Here is a 21,224-nt window from a genome sequence, read left to right on the forward strand (position 1 = left end):
TGAGGCCTGGCTGCAAAAGGAGCAGGCTCGGAGAAGAGTGATACGTCTGAGTTCAATATGCACAGTCTTAAAGTAAGCTCACTTAGTCAACAGAGGAGTCCCAACCATGGGCCAGGACCTCAGGCGAAAGTAAGGTAAATCAAATATGGCCTCTCTATAACATTTTCTTGAGATACAAGGCACACTATTAGCAAGGGGGGTGGGGGGGAAAGGTATTCTGTCAGACAGTAAAGCAGAAGGAAGAAACACTCCAGGGAGGAAGCATAATCTGGGCTAGGCTAGTGTGTGGGACCTCCAAATGGAGAACACTATTTGCCTGAGGCACTGAATAAATGGGGTCCCATTTTCTTCAGTGAAATCAAGGCGGCCTTCCTGGGGGAGGAGGAGACGCAATCTGGGTCTTGGGTAGTGAACAGAAGTTTGCCTGGTGAAGACAATACAGAAAATACCAGAAGCAAAAGTCCAGAGGCTCAAGAGTAGCTAACTTATGTGTACAATTCTTTAAGTGCTTAGTATGACAAGAACACGTCAAGAAATAGGAATGATAACTTGGGACCACTCAGAGAACATGAAGGTCATGGCAGGAGCTGAGACAACCGACACTGGATATCAGTAAAGACTTAGAGGAAAATAATAGTTCTGTTAATTTACGAGTCTTATAATGGTGGGCTAGTAATTCAGTTAACCACGGAAGGCTACAGTTATTTCATCTACAAAACTGAGGCAGTGACATGTATTATTTATCAGAGTCCCTTTGAATGTAATATATGGGAGCATGTTTTGTTAAATCTAAACTGGTACACACATACGCACAATGATTTTTACTGGGGAAAGGGCATAATCCTCCCTGTACTTTAAGAAGATACCTCTGGCTGTTGGGCAAACAATAAGGTAAAGACAGGGAAAGGAGAAGATGGATGGATGTGGTCCTCGGAAGGTAAACTCAACAGAACTTGACAGTGGGGAGGAATGAGTCAAAGTGACACTAAGTTTCAAGTTTGTCTAAGTGACAGGAGGAGGTAGGCAAGCGAGGGTTAGAAGCTTCCTACTAGCATGTATGTATGCAGCTAACAATGCATAAAACGTGGCGAAGATTTAACATAGATTAGAAGGCTCTTCATTTCCTAATATTCTTACCTAATTACAAGAACCTGTTGTCCCCAGTCCAGTTAATATATGTGGGAAAGTGTGCTGCACTGTATTCAAAACGCCAGCCTGCCACTTGGGCAAATTACAGCATATTTTTGGGTCCGAGCTTTCTCGTCTGTAAACTGGTTCCCCTTCATATTGCTGAAGATCAGATGAGTGACTAGTAACATGAATAAAGCACTTGGAAGAGCTCCTGCGTCATGCACTCGACCTACAAGAGCTATATGCCACCCTCACGACCACCTCTTCCTCCAATCAGAAAATGCTTCTCTGCGTGGCATGAACGGGGTATTAAAGCCTCAACCTGTCCACATAGTTGTCTACACCCTGCCTCCAGCCACACACATGAAATTTCAGCATGCCTCCCCCATTAAAAAAAAAAAAAAAAAAAAAAAGTGCTTTCATTTTGAGCAAGAAAAGTAACAATGGGCAGCGTGGTCTCCAGAGCAGTTTCTACAAACTACAACTAAATCAAGATTACAGGTAGAGTACACTCCTTGGATGCAAACCTCAGTCTGTCTACTAAGCAGCCCATGAGGCTGGCAGACTCACCACCACCGTTCATCACTGACTCCCTCTGGCTTCATCACTGACTCCCTCTTACTAAGGGACCCTCTCCACTGTTCCCTATTTCCCAGCTTGCCAGCTGAGCTGTCAGGATTCACTGTCTCTGCAGGGCTGGGTTTGCTAAGGTACGATAAAGGCACTGGGAATGAATGCCTCTCTGCCCCTTACATGGGGAAGAGAATTTAAGTGGAAAGGAATAAACTGCTGGATTTGGTACACTTACCAAACACAAAAGCCTAATAAAAATGTCAGAAGTACATGCTCTAGAAAGGCGAAGAATTGCAGACACACACTAAATGCTGTAAGCCTTACAGACCCATGTTAAGGATATACCGTGATGAGATTAAACCAGCTGTCTCAGTTTCTTCCTACTATTTTAGTAACTTCAGTTTTGTAAGTTTTGTAGCACCATTTCTTTATTTGCAAATTAAACAAAATCACACATGCAAATGTAACAAAATATTAAGAAAGAATTGTAAATACTATAAAAGATGTTACAGCCTTTCTGCAGGCTTTCATAAATGGAATAGACAATATCATCATAAGGAAACTAGTCTACAAAGCCACCTATGGATAAGTACCTATCTTATATTGATATGAGAGATACTCAAAACAAAGATTGCAGATTGCTACTCTCTTTTAAACTTCCCCATTATCAAGGGAGAACAAATGCAAAAATACTTAAAAGTTAAAGCTTCAAATGCTTTCTAAGCTCAGTTGTCATGAAAAATGACTGTGGGTCCTTTGTACTTCCTGCACTTTTCTGTCAGCCTGTGAATATTTGAATGTTCACTCTATGTGAACACTGCTCTGTGGTGAATGGGAAGAATATATCCAACCCCTCAAGGAGCGTGCAACCTAGGGAGGGGATGCTGTTAACAAATAATCACAATATAAAAATGAAACAATTTCACACTATACTAGACTTTGTCGACGTGTTGATAGCATACTTTCAGTTCCCTAGGTGAGCAGCATGTGGATTCTTATGTTAGAAAGTAAGTGAACACACTGCCCATTACAAGGTGCCTACTGTTGGGTGTTACACGGCCACACCAGGGAAGGGACTCCAAGCCCCCGCCAGGGTGGTGGCATCCTCTGAATCGCAGCAGCCCCTTTTGAGAGGAAGTAACGCAGGGCCTGACCAGCAGCAAAGCCAGGTGCAATTTCCACATCCCAGAAGCAGGACTGGGAAGACAGAGAACTCCATGAAAATGGAGAACTCAGGAAACACGTAGAAAGAAAGAAGGAAATAATAAGCAGCCTGTAATAGGTCTCTGCACAGTCAGGGTTCCCATCCTAATACTGAGAGCGGGGTGCGGGGGGGGGGGAACTCACCCTAAAACCAGAAAACAATAGCAAATGATTGTAACCAACGATAGTAAACGACGTTGGGCTATTTTTCCTCAATCAATTGTTGTTTGATTTACGAAAAACGTTTAACATCAGTTGAACTCGGAGGCAGACGTAGAACACCTCCCAGCCCTCTCAGTGACTCCGCGACATTGATGCACTAATTATCTTCATCATGAAGAGGATACTGAGGCAGAGAGGTTAAGTCACGTGCTCCAAGTCACACAGCTGGGGAGCTCTGAGGCTAGGATTCAAATCCTGACAGTTGTTGCGAAGCCTGTAATCATGCACTCTACCAATTTCTTGTGTACCTACTACTTGTGCCTTCATAAAACTGGCCTTTTAATTGGGACGAGCAGATAAATAAGTAAAATATACATTATGATGGGCGGTGACGGAGCCTAAAGAGAAAAGAACAGGGAGGCGGAAAGAGAGGGTCAGCTTCCTTATGCAGAGGGAACCAAACTACTACAAAATGGATTATTTTTGTACTTTTAATAAAACCCAAAGAATAAGTACGCTTGTAAATATTGGATATAATTGGAAATGAGCTATTTCTATTAACCCCATTTAATATCAGGTTTTGAAGTCGTTTTGTTTTAGCCATAACCTGGTGTTTTCTTTGATATCTTTCCCTCATTATATGTATTTAATATAGATAAGAATTGGCAGTCCCATCAACATGCCTGGGGAACTAAGAGAGGGACTGTAATTTTCAGTAACGATCAATGTTAAGTATCCTGCTGAAAGCACCGACCTATCAGGTGTGTGAAAAATGCTGTCATAGGAGACTCATAATACTGTTAATTCCTTTTTCTTTTCATCCCTGTCTTTAATCCATCATATCTAAGTCTTCTGTGCTTGTGTGTCATTTAGACCTGGAGAGATGGGTTTTGGTAAAAAATAATGAACAAATTAAACCCCATGTTCACTTCAAAGTCCACCAACCGTCTACAAATTGTGTATAAAACACATTGGGCTCCAACACTGTCTCTGTGGAGTGAGAAAGATGCCTGCCCGTTCACACCCAGTTCACACACACTCCTCCGCGTGTTGCTAAAGAATTCTGTGCACGGCAGGTTTCAGGTGTACAAGGACAGAAGCAAGGAAGGGAGAAGTACGTGATCAAATGTTCTCAGTCATTAAAATAGTAGTTGAGTGGTTGTGTATGCGTGTGTGTGTGTAGATATGCATGCGCACTCATGTGTTACAGAGAAATTTTAAATCTTTTGCAAAAATTTCAACAACGTAGCACCAGTATTTGCTTAGATGTGTATGGATATATGTAACAAACGATTTACATAACACACACACACATACACACACACACACACACACACACACACACAGAAGCAAATACAGGTTCTAAGTTATGGAAACTCTTACAGAAAGATCCAAATTTCTGTATCCGCAGAATTAACAAAAGAATGCCAAGTTTACCCTCAAAGGTAGGCTGAAAAGAACAGACTTCTCAAGCCAATGCACTATAAAAATGTATTTACCTGACCATGTTGGTCCAAGAAAAATAACTTTAAACTTTGACCTCCCATTTCTAAAATAGTTTCTATCTTTTCAAAAATCTCAATCAGAATGAACAAAAAGGAGTTATTCTTTGGACTAGCTAAAGGTTGCTCTCGTTACTTGGATTAATTGGGGTAAGTGGGAGAAGCACAGAAAGAGGAGAGCCTGTTCAACAAACTTTGAGAAACAAATTTTTAAAAGTTAAACACATTTTTACATTGCACAATGCCTTGGAGATTAATACACAAGTATACACTGCCGTCAGGACAGGGGCTATGACTTCCATTATTTCCTGACATATGTGACCACAGAATACATTTCTTTTGTATCATGGTAGAGCACTTTAGGAATCTGCTTTGAAACATAATAAATACAAGAGAATCAGTATAGCAGCACATTCAACACACTCCAATAACATATGCTTGAGAATTTGGGAGAAGAGCTATACTGTAAGAAATATAACCCTGACTCATCTTATAAAAATATAACAAAAGTAACTTGCAATAGATAGCATACTGGTGATGTGGGTATAAATACAGCTCTAGCAAAATATGTTTATCTACACTTTAATAGTGTTATTAAATCAGGTGACTTAATTTAGCAAATAAAGCAATATCTGGATTCCGTTGTTTGGCCACATTCTTTTCTTTAAATGAGTGTATGGTTTTTGAATGGGAAAGGGTTGAAGATTAACATTTGTCCACTTTAACAACATCCCGTGATATTTATACTTCTTTTTAGTCCTTCTGTCATATTTAGTTCAACTGCTCCATCTGATTTCGCTCTAGTATCCCGTCTTAGGGCAGCAGAAGGGTATCTGATAACTCAAAAGAATAAGACACAATGTTGATAACAGTCTTACTGCCTACTGTGTGATGCTTTGCTGTAAGATGGACAAGAACAAAGAAAGAAAAAAATCTTTCCAGACCTCCTTAGGTGAAAACGCTTGCCCTGAAATATGATGATGATATACTTCGTGATTCTTCATATAATTATTGTAGCTACCTGTCTGATTCAGACAACTTCACTTTTTCAAACAAACTCTATTTGCTTCAGTAACTTCACTGTGTTAACTAAATTCCAGAGGATTGCGTAGTGGGTGGGGAGAGGAAAAAGGTATTTCCCTTTATCAAATGGAACTACGTTGCTCTCATTCCAGCACGTTCCTGTGTAATAAAAGAAGGATCCAGGGTGGCCACTTTGAGGACCTGACTAACAACTTTCCTTGAAACTCTTCATTAGGTGTGGAATTCATTCCCTTTAAAGAGAGGGAACGAATACCACACCAACTCAGCCAGAGAGCTTGTCTTTCAGAAGAACTCCCGATTCCAGCTGCCTTCAGGGCACTGAGGTTCTACACATGCTCTTCTCCTCAAAAGGTCAGGAAAAGTAAACTATCCAGGGTGCACACGAGGTGTACTAGGGAGAATTACGGGAAGTAACAGTCCCTGCTCTCAAACCGGCTCAATCAGAAAACGATAACACAGATATGAACATACAAACCTGCATCAACCAAGTCTTTTATTCTCCCTTGGTTTGCCATGTTTGGTTTTGAACTCAGGCTGCCATTAGCGGTGTTTGAGAGGCAGGTGATTATTGAAAAGGCTTCAGTTGTCCACGGCCTACCTCATATTGAGGGATTACCAAGTATCAGGATTACCACTTAATAAAGGGTAGCCAACAAGTCTCCTCTAATCGTTTTTTTTAAACTAAGCCTTCAAACAATTCCTATTTAATAGCAAAGCCACGCAAAATGCAAGCAGGCTATATTTATTTAGTAACGAAATTGCCTTTATTTTCTAAATAGGAGAGAGAACAATCTCAAATTCATTCATCCACAGTCTGATTATCTAATTCCTGGCTTATTACCATAAATAATTCTACCATTATAATCTGTCCAAGTCCTGTGCAGAGTTCCTTATAAATTTTTGAAAAAGAGCTAGAACAAATCTGTGATATATTTTGATTTCCTCTCCCTCCATCAACTCTGTTGGAACATCCACTAGAGACCAGGAGGCCTTGTGCAAAATTCTGGTGGTATGATGGTGAACACATCGGAGATGGCCCCTCTCTTCTTTGACCTACTCTGTACTTTAGTACGTGAAGAAGCTGCTCCTCAAAAAGAGATCAAGTACCTTCGCTCAGAATCTGCAGCGAGCAACCAGCAGAGCTAGGAACATAACTAGTATGTCTTCTGAATTCTGCTCCAGTATTCTTCCCATGCCATAAGTATTTCATTCCAAGATTAAACTGCTGTCAGTGTCTTTTTCAGGCTTAATCTCCATCAGACATTCAGTTAGAAAGCATTGATTAACCAACCTGCACTAACTAGGGTAGCTGTTATATGTAAAACAAAGACAAACATAAGGAGTCTTTGCAACGTTAACACATGTTATGATTAGAGAATAATACTTAACAGAACTGTATATGACACATATAATAATAATGGTAGTTTTAATAATAAAAATGAAAAATGAAATACTTAGCACTTAGTATTATGTGTTAAACATCATACTAAACTTTAATCATTTTGTGAGTAATTTTATGCCACACAACACTTCCATGATGTAAATTCTACTATCATCCTCATTTTATACAAGGGGCATCTGACGCACAGGGTAGGTAACTGAGTGATACAGTGGTACCTCGGTTTTTGAACATACTCCATTCTGGAAGAACGTTCGAGTTCTGAAATGTTCGAAAACTGAGGCACACTTTCCCCATAGAAAGTAATGCAAAATGGATTAATCTGTTCCAGACCTTTAAAGTCAACCCCCAAAACTGCAAATTTAGCATGAATTTTACTATCTAATGATACCATAGATCCATAAAATTTACGGTGATCATAAATCGAAATGTTTGTCAATGGAGACATTCAAAAACCGAGGTACCACTGTATTCCCAAGGTTACACATTCAGAGATTCAAACCCTAGCAGCCTGAGACAACCGTCGGTACTCAGAACTACTACAATTTAATGGATGAGCGATCGTTTGGAGAAAATTAAAACAGGTGAGAAAGATTTGAGGTGAGGCAGTGAGGTTTATAGGAGGAGGGTAAACTGTTATACTATAAATTGGAAGCAAGGAGTCCAGAAATGTGCTGGAAATTTCCAAGTAGTATCAGGAAAATCACCTTGCATGGGACATAGCATATATACTGTGATAGCAATGATAAAATTTTAAAAAGGTAATGTAGAACTAGGCTATAATCAGTCCTGAAAGTCAGGCAAAAGTTTTATGCAAAAGGAAGTTAATTTTAACTAACCTAATCACTACAGCGTAGAACAGAGTATTTCTAGATATTCTCTCTACCAATCTCATTATATACAATGGTTTCAATAGAATAACTATCAAATATGTTGGTTACACGCATAATTGCTTACACGCGTATTTAAAACAGTTATTCCTATTTCTTAAAATGCAAATCTGGAGACTTTATCTAAAATAAATCTTGGAATCTCTCTTTTCAGTTTCTAGTTAGAGATTCCATCTAATTAATGCATAAAATTTTAACACTGACTTTCTAGTATAAGAAGGTATCACTGGCATTTTTAGTGTAAAAGCAACACATTTATCAATGTTAAACAAAGTTTCCTAGAATTTCCCTAAATATTTATTCTTCAAGCATTCTGAATAGTCACAAAAATGTTTACCTTTCTCTATATCATAGTATCCCAACACACACACACACACACACACACACACACACACACACACACACACACGGCTGGCTTTGAAAATATTAATTGGTCTAATGAACTGTATCATTTAGAATGTACTAGACATCCAGTATGTTAAATAACCAGGTTTTGTCACTCTTCTCTTTCTCTGTTTCTCTTTTATACTTTTTAACTCCTGAGCATTTTGTGTCTTTCAACTACCTCAATCAAAAGGGGGATACTTATGTAAAGGAGATAAAGTTTAAAGCAATATTCCCACTTGGGGTCTTTTGTTAGTAGAATGTGAGTGGAGAAGTAGCTTTGGGAAGAAAAGATCAATGTGAGTTAAAAAAAAAGAAAAGTGAGGAAAGTTTTGGAGAAAAGCTGAAACTTGATAGAAGAACATGTAACATTGTACAAAATGCCTACATAATGTTCAGTAGTATTTTGTAAATGAAAATTTAATTCTTGGTTCAAAGCAGGGCTTTCTATTAAGCGATTTTAATAATATTCAATCCTCCTTGCACTCTTTTACCATGAATAATATAAAAAAGCAGGTTTTATCCTGAGGCCTTTGAATTTAAACTTTAAAAAAAAGGGTGAACTTTTTCTTTTAGCTTCAGTAGGAATAAAAATAGTGTTCTTAGAAAAACTGCAGTGTAATGGCATGTCCATTTCTGGAAAAATTGAGAATGATTTTACTTTAATAGTAAGTATTTAGTAAATACCTATTTTTAAAAGTTTCATATCCTCAATGTGGAGTTGCATATCCAGATAAAATGAGAGGAGTAACAGATATAATTTCTAATAATACTTTTAGAAGAAGAAAGTGTTACTGAGTGTGCAGCTGCCCTTGGCAGTACATATTATATTTTCCAAATGTTATTAACTGGCTTCAAGACCGTTCCTTTTTAGGTAACTATTTTAATAAAAGATCAAGAATAAATTAAAGCATTTGATAACATCTAATTTTTTAGTAATAAGGGAACTGGATTTGAATTTTCATATTAATGGCATCGTTTTTCCTATTGTCCACAGGCAGTATAAACCTCTTTCATTATATTACAGTAATTATCTCCAATTAAATAATGATGATGACGATATAAAAATGATGTAGACCACCTTTTTTCCCCACTGAATTTGCTGGCCTATAATGACCTATTTTAAGCCTGATTCTTAATACAAAGTAACTACAGTGGTAGTTTAAAATATGTAAAATATGTCTAATTAGTATTCTAAATATATTAAACTTCTTCAGGTAAACTAACTGGCAATTTCAAGTGTTTTACCACAGAAAGTTTAGAATTTAAATTAAACAATATGTAAATGCTAAATGTTTACACAAAAATAAAGTGTTCGATTAAGAGGTATTTTTAACACATTAGTCTAGACACCTTTTACACAAGCACACCAAGTTTAAAATGTAATTTAAATTAATATTTTAGGGGGGAAAAAAAGGTCAAGGTTAAACTGTTCGTCTTCCTTAAAAAGTTTATAATGTCTTTTGTGTCTCTCCTCACAAAAAGAAATCTCAATGAAACTTGGATATTAAAACCTCCCAGGAAACCAACAATGAAAGCTACTAGGAATCTCACAAGTTTTTTTCTTTTTTTCCTTAGGTGTTAATTAAATGATCATTTAACACCAAAATGTAAACACAGCATTTTCATCTCCTGACAGCACAGCCTATTATAAACCTGGGGTAATAAACGTCTTGGTGTTAAAGCTGTGAACCCAGTTCCCACAACACTCCAAGATGCCTCGTGGTGTCGAAGGTTAAGCTTGTAGACACAAAACAAAGCTTGTGCCTACTCGACTTCCAGTCCAATTTTCCCATCGCCCAGTGACCTAGGTAACACTTGGAGCAATAAAGAATAAATTTAATTTCTCCAGCATTTTGTGAGGATTAGGAACAATTGTTGGCTTGCAATGACTTTTTATCCTTTGGATTCTTTTTCCTCCCGAGCATTCCTCCAGCCCTAAAAGAGAATTCGGATGGTTTAAGACATAGAACAAACAGAACTTGAAATTAGGCTTTTTTTTTTTTCAATCAATTGGAACTGTTGGAGGGGAAGCAATCAACCCTTCTCTGTGCTGTTCTCAGCTATTCACATACTTCAGGCTTTAATCTTTCACGAGTAGAAGAAACCTATCACGACGGGGGCAAAGCTATCTTTCCCCCTTCTGTTTCCAGACTTATTTATTTCTCTCTTTTTAATTTTTTTTTTTTTTTAAACACTTAAATCAAGTTGCCGTACTTAGCTGTGCACATTCATTCGGGGGATATTTCAAGAGGCACAGATGTTCTCTTAATAACATTTCACACTGCCATGTCGTACCCTAGGCCACGGATGTTGCCGACAGGCCTTTTTATAATACTTTTCATCGCGCTTATTTCTCCAGAATTTAGTTTACTTTTTTTTTTTTTTTAACTCCTGTCCAGTTTCTTGTATCCCAATTTACTCGATATTTTAAGGTTAAACTTCTATAAAAAAAAATCAGTGAGGTCAATCAATTTGGTTATGGGTAACAGAGAACGAACAGGACATACACACTGGAGTTATGATTAAAGCAAAACAAAAATAACTTCTAGCTCAAATCTATTTCATTATCAAATGTTGTTTAAATCCAAAGTGCTAAAAGGTTTGCACTTTGCACTGCATTTTGACATAATGTTTAATCTCAAAATGCACTGAAATCACGTGTAGTTTATTAAAAATAACAGAATGTCCCCCAGATTAAATCATACCTGTATATTAAAAGATCAGTGGGTTAATGAGCTTATATTGTTTTAAAAATTAAAATTTTAATTAGTAATAAAAATGCCCTTTAGGAATGTACGTATATCTTCCAAATAACTTTCAGAATAGTTTACCTATAATTTAAGGAGTTCACTCAGCATTTTTTAACTAATTCATATTTTTCCTTCTTTGTGTTATTAAGGGAAACACATCATTAAAACAATAATTTAAATTTGTGGACTAACATAAGTAGTTCCTGAGTCACAGTCTCTGCTTCTATCCCTGTTTCATTTGATACAGGAATTTTAAAACTGTATGAATCATAAACTAGGAGAGGGTAAAGAGATCTTATTAAAGACATTCTGGCTTTAATATACCTTGAGTGGCCAAATAAGGAGAAATACAATGGTGCAAATGTACATTTTATGTTAATTTGTAGTGGTAAAAACAATAAAAATAAATGTGGCTAAGCCTATGTATGTTATTACAGAAAAAATGCAAGAGAGAGATGAACCTGAGCCAGATTTGCTGACTGTGGGCAAGTAGCAAGGACATCTGTATGACTATCATTTTTATCTTATTTTGCAATGGGAGGATGATAATCATACAGATATAGTTTCTATCATACTTGAAAGTTGATAATGTTCCTTTGAATACAGAATCTAAATTACAATTTACAATATCCCCAGGAGTTAAATATGATCATTCACATTTTACAAGTAAGGGAACTTAACTCCAGAGGTGACAACTGATTTCCAAAGACAGAAGAGCCTCTAATATCTGAGTGGGCATTTGAACACTCGTATTTTATGCCACCTCTCTTATGATATAAATTAATTCAGGGTTTTAAAACAGAAAGTAAATACATTAAAATTAGTTAAATAGAACTGAAACGCTATAGACACTTATTCCTAAAATTAATATTTATGTAAATTTCAGTCACCGAGTTATAATCTTGGGACTGTAGTGGCAATTTTATGATTTACAGTCAAATCATAAATATTCCCTGAGGATGTGACTCCAATGATATATATTTGATCTGAAAACCACCTACTTAAATTTATGTTTCAGAAACACTCTCAACAAACTCTCTACTCTTTAACTTACATATTACAGGTCAGATGTTGGCGATGGTTGAGGCCAACAGATCCCACACGCATGTGGGGCCACGTACCATGTTTCCCCAAAAATAAGTCCTAGCCGGACAATCAGCTCTAATGTGTCTTTTGGAACAAAAATTAACATAATACCCAGTCTTATTTTACTATAATATAATATAATATAATATAATATAATATAATATAATATAATATAATATAATGTAATGTAATATAATATAATATAATAACGGGTCTTATATTAATTTTTGCTCCAAAAGACACATTAGGGCTGATTGTCCAACTAGGTCTTATTTTCAGGGAAACAGGGTATTACGCCAGTTTTCCTGTCCAGTGTCTAACACAATTCAAGCTGATATACCAGGAGTACAGTGTTGGTGGAGACAGAAAGTTACATTTGTGAAAGCAACATTTAAACAAGTACGTACACTGGAGTAGGAAAGATCTTGCACTTAACTCTCTGATGCCACAAACTACGCTGTGGATGGGCAACTGCCGAAATCTGCCAAGTTCTGACTTTTCTCCAGCAACCAGTCTTCTCCAAGAGAGCCCTTTGAAGTGAAAACTAGCAACACAAGGCCTGGCAAAAATCTCAACTACAATCTTAATCTTCATTGGATTTATAACATCTACACCATAGGATTACATGTCAATTTAAAACCAAAATCAAAAGGAGGTCCTATTCAATGGCTTGGCCTTTTCTTTTCATAGAAAGTGGTAATGGCTACTGGGAAGTGTGTTCAGATTCTGGTATATCCAGTCTTTTGTCTACCTTCTTAAAAACAGACCTTTGGTTATATCATAGTAAGCTCTTTAAATCCTTCTCGTGTATCTCTATTTTTGAAGTGGCAAAAACAGGGTCCTTTGGGTCCAATAATACTTATCAATTAATATGTTACTCAATAAATAATAAGGGACTTGGTGTTTTAATCATTGCTGACAGTTCACACTTTTCTAAGTGTCGTCTCTCTCATGGCTTCTTTGTTTTCAAAGCTAAAGAGAGTCAATGTGTCCCCCTCAGCATAGTATTAGTAGGAACAATACAGTGTATCCTTGTACCATGATAACACAGGCACACCACTCAGAAGTGCTTCTCTCCTCTGGTCTCACAGCCTCAGCCATAGAGAGCAGCGGTAGCTATCATGGCAGCTCACTAGATAAGTAATGATGTAGATCTGGCTGGACAACGGTAACCCTAGCAACTGTAACCTGCAATTCCTGCACAACCACTGTCGGATTTATTGTGGCAGGGGCCAAACAGGCCAAGAGTAAAATGAAGCAGGAAACTATGGCACCTGACACCTCTAGGCGCCCACACTTTAATCAGAGCTGGCAGACATTAATTCAAGGGGGATTTTTACTGGGTCTCCACTGTTGTATGCTGCTTTCATCCTCGAATATAAGACTCTTATGAGACTAAACTGACATCAGAGAACTGGGGCGTTACTTTTACATAAGTATAGTATTATAGTAAATTAAGGTGTATTTTGCTTAGGTGAAACATGGGTCATTTTGATTTTGTTGTGTCTACCAAAACCCTTTCATGTTTAGAAAACCTAAGGGAACTACACATTTAATTAGCCAAGTTATCCTTTACATTTAATTTGGTTCTCCATTATTCATAATGCCTTCCCAGTGTCACTATTTGCTCATTCAAGTTACAAACGCTGAACCCGACAGAGATTTAATTCAATACATCAAACACTTACTGAGAGCCTTCGAAAGGTCAAGCCTTACACTAGGCCTTGGGAATATAAAACCAAAAATATTTTCATAATATATGTATACCAGAATTTATATGCATAACCACAGAAAAAGAAAACTAAGTTAATTACTGACAATTATACTAGTGATTATATCTGGGTAGTAGAATAATGAATAATTTCTACTTCTTCTGGGTGGTAGAATAATCAATAATTTCAACTTCTTTTCTATTTTTCTGAATTGCCTAAACCTTTCTAATAATGACTGTGTGTTACTCTTACAACTATTAAAAAACAAAAACTAAGGCTCCTTCTATGGGACTAAGCAAAAAAGAAATAAAGCTTGCTTAGCTGTATGTTTGCTATGCTTTGCAAATTAATTTTTACCTTCGTAAAACAAAAAAATTAAATTTTTCTCTAAAATTATTCCAATTATTATTATCAAAAACAACTCTGAGACTCTGAGATTCTATATGACAGCAAATAAATTGTGACTTGACCAATCAAATTAAGCTGTCAAAATCTATTTGTCTCAGGTAAGTAGTCGCTAGGCCATAAAAAGAGTCCTTGGATTTAAAATTACTATTTATAATGTTAGATAATTTCATGGTTCCAAAGCTCACTGGGGAATAATAAATACCACTTGTGAACTAGAAACAAAAACTTTTATTCAAAGAAGTAAAGAAAATGAATCACTGGGACCTATGTATTTATTTTTGTTAGTTTTGTTTTGTTTTGGTAGATACAAGTGAAAAATGAGTTTTTGCTGCATGCTTTGGATACTTAAGCTTGTGTTAGATGCCTGGGTAAATATAATAATACTCAAAGAAATAAACTGAAAACCACAAAACAAATATTTATAACCAAATACTCAACCGCAGTCCTACCAATGAAATTCCTCTCTAATGAGCCCGGATTAGTAGCTGCAAACTCAAGTTGAAAAGTGTGATTCACTCAGTGGTAAGTTACCTTTAAGGTTACATTTATCAGGAAGATTTGTATGTGCCACTCATATATATAATTGCTACTCATAAATTTCCATCAATCCTGATCGTCCATTTTAAAAGCCACTGAAATCTCTGTGAGTTAACCAGCTCCAGCCTGCTCTGAAAATAATTTTCTCTACGCTTAAACTGATAATAAAAATGCAACCTCGGTTTTGCAGGAGGAACAAAGGGGAGGATGGGTATCTACGTAAGCTAAGAAAACTACGTACTGTCTCTTTTAACCTCCAACCTATGGCCCTTTCCTTTACTTTCCCTTTACTTAGATTTTCCATCTGCCAACAAGGGCTTGTAATTTTATTATACTGTCCTGTAGTGTATGCAGAGTTGGTATTATTTTACAGAGTTCTGTTAATGGACTGGATAAATGGTAATGCTATTTAAACTAGTCTCCTGCTCCAACAAACACAGCTGCAAGTGGACTACTATTTCTGAGCAAACATCTTGACCTGAACATGGAGAGCTCTTACCCCGTCCGGAGAGAAATTGGAGCAGACAGCAAAGGAAAGGCATATCTGGCCGCTCGCAGCAATCAACCATGTCAAATCATAATTCATATACAGTGTACCCTCTTTTTCGTTTGCATTGCATTAAAGTCCAAAATACAGCGTGTATGCTTCTTCACCTGGCTTCTCATTTACAGCCAACAGTCAAATGGTGATTATTCATTACAAAATAACACACACACACAAAATCCACATAATGTCCAGTATATCAGCTGGTAATCGAAGTGAGCAATAAAAAAAATCAAACATCGGCGTATGAACTATATACTAAACTAGTGAGCATGTTCATTGATTATACATCAGGAAAAAATAGCATTAAATAAGGGTGAAAGAAACAGAGATGTTAATTAGCATTATGTAATAATTTATAAAGAGAAAATAACTTCTAAATGTGTTTCTTTCATTAATTCTAGATGTGTATGTCTCTGTTACATTATATAGTAAGGACACTATGGATCACTTATGTATATGTATGTATATGTAACCACCAAACACTTTCCATGTCCCAACATATTTTCCCTATTATTTGTCAAAACCCTGTATCCTTTGTTCTGTCATTTAGCCTTCTTATGAAAGATTCATTTTTTAAATGAGCATTTTAAAGGACATTTTTGTACAGAGACTTGGGCACATTTTTTCATCTGCTAGAACAATTGTTTTGGGATGAGCTACTAGGCACCTCTATCTATATGAAGAAAATTTGAACTTGCATCCCTACTCTTGGAAATTACACTAACCAGTCAGTCAACTTCACAAGTTTTTGTTCCTTTATTTCTTAAAGATTCTTAATGATGGCTGTTTAATTTGGTGATCACCATCATTAAAAAGTGGTCACATGAAGCTTATAACCATCCTCTCAAGAGAAAGGTCATTGCTAACGATCCACTAAATCTAATTCAAGTGAGACAACAGTCCTTCTACTCCAAAGAAGATTCCTAATGTGAGGATGCAGGAAAAAAATGAAATCTCCATGTGTCTATGTGTATCCGGTGTCTATGTCAGGTGTCAAAACCCAATCAATATTAAACATGAAGCCATCCAGCTCTAGTTTCAGGAATATCAGAGCATTCAAAAGGTCTTCTTACAACCAGTCCCACCTATACAAACACAACTTTATTTGCCATTATTCCCCAGGAGGAGTCCTTTGAGCCAAACAGGCACATCATAACTCTGAATACACTTTCTAGCTACCCATTTTCCCAATTTTTAAAAATGCTTTTAAATAACTAGGAAATGTTGCCTTATAGTTGTATGGATTCTGTTTCTTTAATTCACTTTTTAAAGGTTTGAAATATCCATCTTTCATATAGCAGCATCATAAAATCACAACAAAACATCAAAGAACACTCCTTGGTCCACTCTGCAATATTGTTAAAAAAAAAAAAAAAAGGCAACGGAATATGGCTAGCTGATAGAGGGCTCTGCACTGGATTACACCACCTTAAATAAAGCTTCCTAAGAAAATTAATACAAGTACTTGTAGACTAAAAATCAAACACTCCTGTTTCTCAGAGAGTGTTGCTGTTTCTTCAACTTAATAATTTTAATGCTAGATGACAGTCATTCTGTTTAAATTATACTTTCACAGCTTCATAGAAAATAGATAATTTCCTAGACAATGTGGAATGTTTTTATGTGCACACTATTCGCAAAGTAGTACTTGAACAGCGCTCATTGTATACTAGCCTTGAAATCAATTCTTCAAAGTCCCCACAATCACCAACAGTTAATGCAGAAAGTAGAATACTATTAAACCCATCTCTGTGGCCCTTCTTGGAAACAAAGACCATATATGTAAATACAAGCATCAATATATATACATATACATATAATCTTTAAAACAGCTTACCTCCTATTTCCTTGGTTAAAATACTCCCTAGACAACTCTTGTTAAAAAGGAAGTCTCCAGGTTTCTTTGTTTTTTATTGTTTTGTTTTTTTTTCTTTTTTTTTTCTTTTTTAATTTCCTTAAATTGAGCCAATTAAGCATCAGGGAACACAAAGAAGAAAGAGAGTGCTGGGTGTCTTGGGCTATCCTTAGAGGAACAACATCAGGAAAGTCAGACTCTAGGGAAACATCTGGTGTGTTAGTGGGCTACGTCTTCGCCTATTAGAAAGGTTCTCTCTCTAGTGAGGGAAGGTTATGAGGAGAACAGAACAGAGATCCTGGCTCCAATGGTGGGCAGGGCTGTGGGGGAAACGGTCTTCCTAATTCTGAAGTTGGTAACAATACTGAACTAGTAGGCTGCAAAGCCGTGGCTACAAAGTCAGGTTCAGAAAAAGCACTCTGCTCACTTTCCCTACAGACAGGAACATACAGGACTTCCCCCCATCAAGGTGGGGGCCATGCTGAGCAGTTTATTCTACACAGACCAGCGGCTTTTTCACAGCGTCCATGAACATCAATAACCATTGCTATTTATTTTCTCAACACTTTGTAGTTTATCTCCCATCTGCACAAAACCATTCACAAGGCTGAAAATTTAATTTTAAAAGCTTTCAAAAATGTGTTTTCACTATTATACATTAGATCAGCAAAGAAGCATTTCAGGCAAGAAAAACCAATCCTGCTTAAAACTCACATTACGCTCCTTCCTACCAAGTTACTTCCGTTAACAGTCAATGACGTATTGGATATGAAACCCTTATAGTCATTCATATTGCAGAGTTTGGAATTATGGCCTTAAAAGGAACATATAAGAGGAAATTTACAGCCCCCTTTAAATACCTTATAATAATATTTCCAGAGTAATGAACATAGTCAAGTACAGAAACAATATTTAAAAAGCTGACATTAAGAACTTCAATTTTACAAGAAAACACTGCCAACTTCCTCTGAAGAGGAAGTGTAGTGGCAGTGTTTCCCTTCAGAACTTAATCAAAAGTTTCCACAAAGAAGTCAGGTAAATCTCATCATCACATGACTGAAAAAGAATAATACAATTACCATAACACATACCAGGGGTGCCAAAACAAATATATATACATTTTAAGAAATGTTATCTACGCATTACTTTTCAAAGTTGAGTTGAATTACACAGCAACGTGTAAGGTAAGTGTGACACTCGCTCAAAAGATGGTGTTAATCAAATGAATGCCAGTGTCATTCTTTGTATTACAATTTTAATACAGTTTTTTCCTTTTTAAAATGTGTATATAGTCTTTTGGGACCCTCTGTATATAAACCAGTAAAAGCTAACCAAATAAAACAACTGGAATCACTGGAAAACCAATCATAAATTTCCATAACAATTAAAAAAAAGGCAAATTCTTAACCCATTAATCTATTGGTGAATAAATTCCAGGAAAGCACGAAGAAACAAATCCAAAATGTATTTAATAAAACACAAGGTACTACCCAAAGTAACAATAACGATTTCTGTCTACTTACAGCCTGTATAGCTTCGAAGTCCCAAGAAACAGCAACTCAGGAAACAGCTGAAGGTGATTTCTGTTTAAACGCCTTTTGAGAGGGGAAAAAAAAAAAAAGCATATGTTACAGAGAAAATATCCAACAATGAGACTGTGATTTGGTAGTGTCATGTCTCATCCTGTATTTCAGGAAAGAATGAAATGACATTCAAAAGAATTCAAGCATTGCAAATCATAAGTTGGGTACACCTTTTGTTACATAACTCTTTAAAGCAATTTTCCATTATGCGTACTCAGATGACGATTACTGGGGCCTCAACTCTAAATTCACATCCCTTGCAACATCAGTCAACCAGAATATACACAATGAAAAAAGATTTCTTGACTCAGACTCTGTGTCTAGGTAAGGCGAGAGTTCAACATACATCAGAAATACCACAGTAAATGGTGCCCTAACCTAATGCATACAAAGTCCCAAATGACCTAAATTTTCAGCCAAGGCACTGTGGGGAGATGGAAATGACAGTTTTGTTAGCTTTTCAGTTAGTTTCAGGAGAAAAGAAAAAAAGTGTGCGAAAGTGTCAGTGTGATAGGCAAAATCAGAAGAAGACCAAAAAGTTCAAACCTCAACTGCAGTTCTTGACCCTTAACTGAATTTCAGGCTGAGTTTAACTAAGTGGTGTCCAAAATGTTTAAATTATGTTCTCAAAATGTTTAACTGATATCGGAATATTTTAAAGGTTTTAAAAAAGAATTTGACGTCAGCCATATACTAACATCCCAATCCCACTCTTTTCAGGTGTACAATTTACCATTTCAGCAAAAATAAATGTCTCTCTCTCTGCTCTTCCCCAATTTAAATAAAATTATGACAAGCGGATGCAAAATGCACACTTAAATGATTTACAAGTTGCTATGTCGCTCTAGAAAAGCGTCACGGGGTCCAGAAACTACTGTCACACTTAAGAAACTGGAAGGTATTTCTTAAGTCTTAAAGATAAATGTTAAGGGGACAAGAAAAGAGGACATATCAATTTTGACAGCAGAATTACACTTATTTGGTCTCCACAGGGCAGAAATGGCACAGGTATTGTAACTGTTAGGAAAGCAGGTCATAAGAAAGACCTGCCAGGAATCAGAGATTATTTAAAAGTGGAATTATCTGCCTTGAGAAACTCTCAACTCCTTCCACACATATTCAAGCAGAGGCTATACATTTTTTTTTTTCTTTTTCCTGCAAAGGATGTAATAAAAAGAAATCCTGCATTAGGTGGAAAGTTGGGCCAGGTGAACTTCAGAACTTCTTCCAACCCTAAAATGCCATGAAGCAATGACGTCAACCATAACTTTGGTTACATAACTCATATTATGACGATGTTGGTCATCGACAGAACATTCTCAGCACTTAATAAAATGGATACTCATAAAAAAGTATGCCAAGACAATTAGGGAGAAAACAGTAAAATTAGTGGTGAAAGGGTACACTTATTTCCCACTTACATGAATTTTTACGAATTAAGCACATAACGAGGTTAAATTTGAAGGGGAACAACAGCTTTTATTTATTTATTTTTCTCTGCTGGGCACGGTTCTGAGGAAGGAATGCTTCCAGAGTCTACTAGTGTACATTTCTAATAACTATCATTTACTTATGACCTTGTTATATTTTCCTCTCAGAAAGAATAGATTACAAATGTTCACAAGAGGGGCAATGAGAATTTTTCTAGGGAAGCAACCACTCTTGAAAAGACCTCCCCACCCTGTCACCCCTCCCCGCCCCCCACACACATTATCCAAACAGCCAATCCGAATTTCTACAGGGCAGAGATGAGCTTTCATAATCTGATCCAAACCATCGGACTAACAAACATCGTCCAGGATTCTCCAGCCACAGCAAGCATTCTCCTTCAAGGCCCCGTCCCTGCAGAGACAGCTCTCTGTACAGAGTGCTTTCCCTTTTCTCCAAATGGTCCTTTCCTACATCCTCTGTGGAACTCCGGAGTCTCCTCTACACAGTTAGTTCCTTCCTTGGCTGCGTCCCCATGTCCCCACGGCATTTCATAGCTGAGAGTCCCTCACACTGTTATACTCACGTGCTGGTCTGCTTTCCACGAGGCTGCAGCCCTTTGAGTATAAAGACCTCATCCTGGCATTCTTCCCTGACACCCAGTAGGTTCTCAGGAAATGCTGAATAAGAAGACTACTCTTTTTGATCAGCAACGCCGTACGGTTCGCATGGTATATTTGGCCAAGTTTACTCTGGCATGCTCCTTGCGGTACCTGCCTTAGCATTTATGTCCCTCCCCAGAAAGCCAAACCCCAGCACACCTGCCTTCATGTGCGAGACAACCAGTACTTCCTTTTCCTTCCATCAGCCTCCCTCCCCCACTCTCGCCATTCTCAGCCTCATCTAGAAATTGCAAATAATTCAATATACTTAAACAAATTCAGATATACAAGTGATCGATGGCTGCTACCTGGTTTTTGGTTAACGGGCCTATATCAGTACAATTTCTGATATTGTGAGGGTGTAG

At 37.0% G+C, this 21,224-nt stretch overlaps 1 protein-coding gene across 3 annotated transcripts in view; it reads right to left on the minus strand.

The window, feature by feature from the left end:
- SLIT2 (slit guidance ligand 2) overlaps positions 1-21,224 on the minus strand; it is a 331,024-nt gene that overhangs the window by 296,469 nt on the left and 13,331 nt on the right. For all 3 annotated transcript variants that reach the window (XM_074321782.2, XM_019743903.3, XM_019743900.3), the window contains one exon: positions 18,710-18,781. In XM_074321782.2, the coding sequence (XP_074177883.1) occupies positions 18,710-18,781 (72 nt within the window). The remainder of the gene's footprint in view (positions 1-18,709; positions 18,782-21,224) is intronic.

The sequence above is a fragment of the Rhinolophus sinicus genome, chromosome 1 (assembly GCF_057876585.1).
Source record: "Rhinolophus sinicus isolate RSI-liver-muscle chromosome 1, RSI-T2T, whole genome shotgun sequence".
Lineage (NCBI taxonomy): Eukaryota > Metazoa > Chordata > Mammalia > Chiroptera > Rhinolophidae > Rhinolophus > Rhinolophus sinicus.